At 42.1% G+C, this 6083-nt stretch overlaps 1 protein-coding gene across 1 annotated transcript; it reads left to right on the forward strand.

Annotated features, from left to right (window-relative positions):
- Positions 1-4341: 4341 nt before the first annotated feature.
- LOC138481784 (myeloid-derived growth factor-like) lies at positions 4342-4878 on the forward strand. Its single transcript, XM_069613842.1, has one exon. The coding sequence runs from the start codon at positions 4390-4392 to the stop codon at positions 4822-4824; it is 435 nt and encodes a 144-aa protein (XP_069469943.1). The 5' UTR covers positions 4342-4389; the 3' UTR covers positions 4825-4878.
- Positions 4879-6083: the final 1205 nt, after the last annotated feature.

The following is a 6083-nucleotide window of genomic DNA, read 5'->3' on the forward strand; positions in this document are numbered from 1 at the left end:
GCTGAGAATTCCAGGCAATAACCCCGGTTTGAGAACGAAAGGCGCTTGTTTTCACTGGGGTTAATCTTCAAGGGAGCCAAATTCAGAAAGAGAACAGCTGGAGAAAACTCATGCTGAACAGATAAGGTAATTACAGAAGTGTGGGGGCTGAGTGTGTACGAGAATATTCAGTCAGTGTAGGAAAAGAGATTCCTGTGCTTTACTCACATGTTTAATGTTGCAAATTGAGTTCTTGTCTCCGCCACTCTCTTTTCAGTGTATCACAGACAATGCTGTTACTGTGCTATTTTATTTATTTCTGTAAAAAGTGAGATCGTGTTTAAATGCAACTTTTATAATACACAAAAATATTTGAAAGCAGACGGGTGGTGTGTTTTATATTTACCAATACAGTGCTGATGATGTGGGGAGATGTTTAGACAGTGCAATTGTCATTTTCAAGGTAGCTAAACATCAAATTTGGCTGCAGCCGTGTGCACAATGTAATTCAGTATGAGCAATTATAACTAACTGTGTGTGTTGTAGTTTGTCGGAGGTCTATGAGTCGGCAAAAAGGGAGGCCCAGGACATAGTTCACTACCGTATATAAGATAGTGAAAATACCACATGATAGCTCGCTGCTGTAGATAAAACAGAGAGAAATTGCCCATGGTGGCACACTAAAAATGAAAATGTGGTGTTCTTGAAATGCAAGCCTGAGGTCTCTCTAGTGATTACACGAAAAATCTAAACAAAAATAAGGGGTTCTGGATATTGGGGCCACAAATAAAACAAGGGAATTATGCTCACCAAAATACCACCAACCACGCATACCAACCACGCATACCAAATACGCATGTCTGTGTGCTGAAATAATGCATGTCCACTGTATTATTGTTGTACATGGCCCAATCTGAATACAAGGAGTGATTGTTGCTAAGTTATTTTTTGGCGGTAAGAAAATACCGTCAGGCCCCAAATCTCCACAAAATACCCTACAGGCCACAGGGTGACTTTGTACAATAAACTAAAATGGCGGCTTTAACCTAAAATGGATGCTTGATTCACTTAAGGTCACGACCTTGCAATACGGATTTCCTCGCAAAGCGACTGGGCATAGGCCAACATATACAATGAGGACGAAACAATATTATATCAGTTCTTACAATAGGAAAGTGGCTATATGTATGAATTCACACACCTGTCTATAGTATAAATACAGATTATTGGTTGTGAGGAATTGGCTGTGGGTGTGCTTCACCAGTGGACTTGGAGTGTTGCATACTAAAAGATCTGCAGGCTATCCAGTTCTCATAGCCTTCACATTAGCCACTCTGAACACAGCACATCACAATCCAGTGTTATAATAAAACATCATAGCCTTCACATGGGCCACACTTGGTGGTTACAGCCCACCAGGAGACAGGAACATTAAAATATGTTGTGGCCTGTGGGGTAGGCCTATATATGTGTTAGTACCCCGGGACACACCACGAGGGTACCACAGGCAGCGAAAATGCAGAAGTGTGGAGAACTTCACCAGCATGACTTCTGCAAAAGCAAACTTAAAGTCTGGATTTCCATATGGTGTAACAGTGAGCTGCATGCACTGCATGAGCAGGGCTGGGAGTGAAGTGGCAGCAAAGATTGGAGGAGATGTTGTCCAAAATGGGGAGCAGCTGTGCAGAGAGGTAGGCCGAAGTGAGCATTGTGTCATGGCCGTAATTTCGGGCTGTATCAGGAAATATAGCCCATAGTTTCGCCAATGACAGTGTGCCACTACACTATCTGGCATACTAATTAATCTTAAATCCCGGGGGAGTAACGTGGCACTCCCTACTTGACCACTTTGTAAGGTATATGTGCTGGTATGACTAGGAAAATCTGCATTGCATAGAAATTGGCCAATGAAAGAATCCTCGCCATTCCGCAGGATCGCTGCGCAGGCTGCATGACTCTCAGCGCGGAGCTCCTTCTTATCAAGCAAGTGCCGCACTGCCCACACAGCGAGCTCATGGGAATCACAAGGCTTCTCACATTGGCCCATTTCCAGGCTATACAGATTTTCAAGGGGCATCACAGCTTTACAGACCATGCCCTCAGGCTGTGGCAGGAGTTATGGGCCCTGAAGATCTTGTAGAACACCCCTGCCCCGCTCTGGCCTTTAACTTGGTCTTCAGGGTCCATAACTCCTGGTCCGACCCTCAGTTAAGTCTGTAAAGCTCAATTAATCCCCAACACGATAGTGACAACATTACAAAATGATTATATTCAGGCCCTTAGTATCAGCAGAAACGGATCAGCCACATGAAATAATGACATAGGACATAAGGGTATATATGATGATTGTTTTATACTGTAAAATGTAATATCCATATGGGGATAGTATAATTTTCTAAATAAAGACAATGGATGTTGATGTTTAAATTGTACATATTAGTATGAATTGTGATTTTATTTTAATTTCGCAATATGTACCTCTGTGGCTTTCTACGAACAAATTAGAAATTGTCTTTGGACTACACACTGCACTTTTCTGCAAATTAATGTTTCCAAAATAAAGTGTGTTACTAATGTTTCCATTGCCACTGTTCCCCTGCGTGGAATTGCAATATATTGTTGGCATTTCGCTAAGAATTGGTAATTCTCCATTTTACCTCGAGTGTACTGCCACAGACACATGTATTAGTAGTTTGTACTTTCAGTTAACACTTTTCTTAACCAACTGAAATCGTTTCTGGTTCACTATTATTTTGTCGGAAATCTAAACACATCCACACTTCGAATAATAATCCACTGAACAATGTAATCATGTAATTAATCTTGTAACTCATCATTGTGGATTTAAATACCAACATAGCACACATGGAGCATTGCCTTTTGCCCAATAAATTGCTCATTTTATCAGCAAGATTCACAAATGTAATGAGATTGGCCGATCCGTGGTCACATCACCCTTGAGGGGACAATGTATTGGAAAGATAAATATGTATGCAACACAACCATATGCAAAGTTCCTAGTTCTCTAATTAGACCGGGATCTGTCTAAAAAGGCTGAATCTACTTCACTTAAGACCCATGTTCCTGGGGCCTATTTATTAATTAGAGCACACGCTATACTGCTCCCACCCTCTACAATTCTTGACTCTCTAACACTAACAATGGAAGTCTCCCCTCACCTAATAGGCCCTTTGTTTGATAACCAAACCGCAAATAAGCAATTAAATGGATCAAAAGTGCGCAGGCCATTACCACAGTGTCAATTAGACCCAGAGGACCTGGGAGGCTGAAACTAAATGAGCTGGTCAGGTTATAAATAATTTCAGGCCGCGACTCCACTTACTTCAGGCTGTTGACGAAGAGGTCAGTGTCCTGCTTTGTGAGACAGGGGAGATTGCAACTGTGACAAGGGGAGGCGCAATATGTGCTTTCGAACACACGCATTTAAGATTAGTAATTCAAACCAGGCAAAACAACACCATGGCGCGCTCAATAATATACTATAGGACTGCATGGAAACGTCTCACAGTTTTCATGAGTGGGCAGAAATGCGCATAGGCACAACAGGACAGACTGCAAATGTCACTAATGGGAGATGATATATTGAGGGCACCCTCTCACCACAGAGCAGCGAACAATACTGTAATTTGTTCTGCTGTTCATGCAAATGCAGCCGGTATGTGCATTAACTTTGTTACTTTAGAAATCCGAGAGCAACAGAGGAGAAACAGTAATTCTCCATTCCATATTATCACACCAGGGCATGGACATTATTTGGGTGGGCATTCAATTACACCATTAACAGTATTTTGTGCATCAGCAGATAACCCGTTTTCTGGTTGTTTTCTGCCTTTCTGATCCGTCCGAATTATAACATTATGCCTCTTACTCAAACTCCCTCCTACTTTGGGCATCCACCAAGTATTACTGTTGGATGGCCGGGTATTTTCACTGAACAGCAACAAAATGGGGGGGGCCTCATTGCTTTCTTAGCCTTTTGAAGCTGCCATTTCTCTTCTCCTAAAAACGATGACCATGAACATATCAGCGGAAGAGCAGGATCTCAGCAATAACATGGAATGGGTGTGACAGAAACCACAAAGTAATGCAAATGGCTGACACAAACCAGCAAGTCCGTGAAGTTGTGCAGTGGTGACGCTATTCTCTGCCGCGGTTCAGTCATGTCTAGTAATGCATGACACATCAGACATGAGGGCAAGGTGTACTTGCCTGAGGAGCAGAATAGGAATCAAATGGGTACTAGTCATCTGACAAGGGTCCCGTTACAAATGGTGAAGAAATCCGCTGCAGTCCGAGACTGTGTTGTATGGGCAGGCCGTGCAGAAATGTACACACCATAGCTGTCAGAACTGGCGGGTCGCTTCAGAGTTATTCACCGTTCTGATCCTCATGCTTGCGACAAGCGGCACGTGCGGGGAGACGCCTCCCATCACTAAAGATTTTGATGTGAGACCCGGAGGACAGGTGCACTCGTTCTCTCGAACATTGGGGGGATACACATGCACCTTCACTTATGCTGCGCAGGGAGGCACCAATGAGCAATGGCAGATTAGTTTGGCGGTCAGTGTGGATGGTAGCCTCTTTTCTTGTTCCATGTACAGGCCACAAGGGACATCCTACTTGTTCTTCACTCAGTTTGAAGCTAAAGTGGAAGGGGGCACGATAGAACATGCCCAGGCCTCCTCTCATTCCGATAAAGACGTTCCCCTGAAGAAGGAAGAATATGAAGTTGGCGAAACTACAGTGTCCCACAAACAAGGGGTGTTCGGATCTTCTCTCGCCAAGATTATCATGATTGCAAAGACTCACCACGCGGAACTTTGATCCTGGATACGAATCTGGCTTGTCCTGGCCAGCAGAAGCATGGAACTAAGGGGACAATTAGATATTAATGTTTACTCTTCAATCTGAGCACGCCTATTACGATGCGGTTTAATGACTCAGACAAAATTCAAATTTTGGGAATGCTCTGTCCTGATGAAGATGGAATTCATCTGCACTTTACTGCAAGATGTTTTTCTTCCATCGAAACTACTTAATCTTTCATGATGCCATGCTTTTTTGATTACTGTTTATTTTCTTGCATGACATCGGAGTAGTTGACACACAGCATCCCTATTCTTCATCTGTATTTTTATATGCATGTTTTATATATGTGTTTTTACTCTGGTATTGTTTTCTACAACTGGTCCTCTAATCTGATGATTATGAGATTGATTTCATCTTGTTTTGCTGCATTGTTCAGCATGTGCAATTAACATAGTTTTGCTGTTTGCACATTTGAATTTCCCCGGAAGTTTCTGTGGATTTCCCCGATTGAGTGATCCCCTTCACTCACTCGGAGATATTCCCCAGTTACTCCGATGCTTTCCGTTTAGGAATTCATTGAGATTGACGTATTTTTTGCCAATGTCCTTTGGAGGTTTACATTGATAACGACACTTAACCACAGTATGCACTTTATCTCTTAAATTATATGACCCAACTTTATGTATTGTTAAAATTTTGAATTGTTTAATTCTGTCTTTTAACATATTGAAATAAATTTATATTTAGGATTTTTTTTTAATAAACATGTTATTTTTTATTATTATTATACATTGATTGACGTATGGTGACCGGTTCTATGACCAGGAGTAATGTGTCCATCTCCACAAATGGTGAGACTAGATTCCTAAAGTGAGTATATGCACTCTCCGCTGACTTGTTCAATGTTTATTATGAAATGTACACACCATCACATGGTGCTGTCAAGCTATGACCGAAAAGGCAGGACGCAGGAAGCTCCTTGTCAATTTTACTGATAAAAAAAAAAAATCATGTGGATTATCTGTATGATCCCACTTCTTAGGTCCCCACAAAACCCACGTAATTCTGAGCTGGTGGGCCTCTTTTCTGGGACACGCCACACTGATGGTTTCTCTGGAACTCTGCTGCCGCTGCCTGGTTTCCTTACAGGATTTATTGGTGGGTTGTAGACCTCTAAATTAGATCTATGTGCTGATAATTCATCCTACAAATCACGGCAAAATGGTTGAATATCTCATGGCCAGACAACACTGGCTGATGGTTTCCATATGTTC

This window comes from Ambystoma mexicanum, chromosome 5p (genome assembly GCF_040938575.1).
Source record: "Ambystoma mexicanum isolate Mex_15411 chromosome 5p, UKY_AmexF1_1, whole genome shotgun sequence".
Lineage (NCBI taxonomy): Eukaryota > Metazoa > Chordata > Amphibia > Caudata > Ambystomatidae > Ambystoma > Ambystoma mexicanum.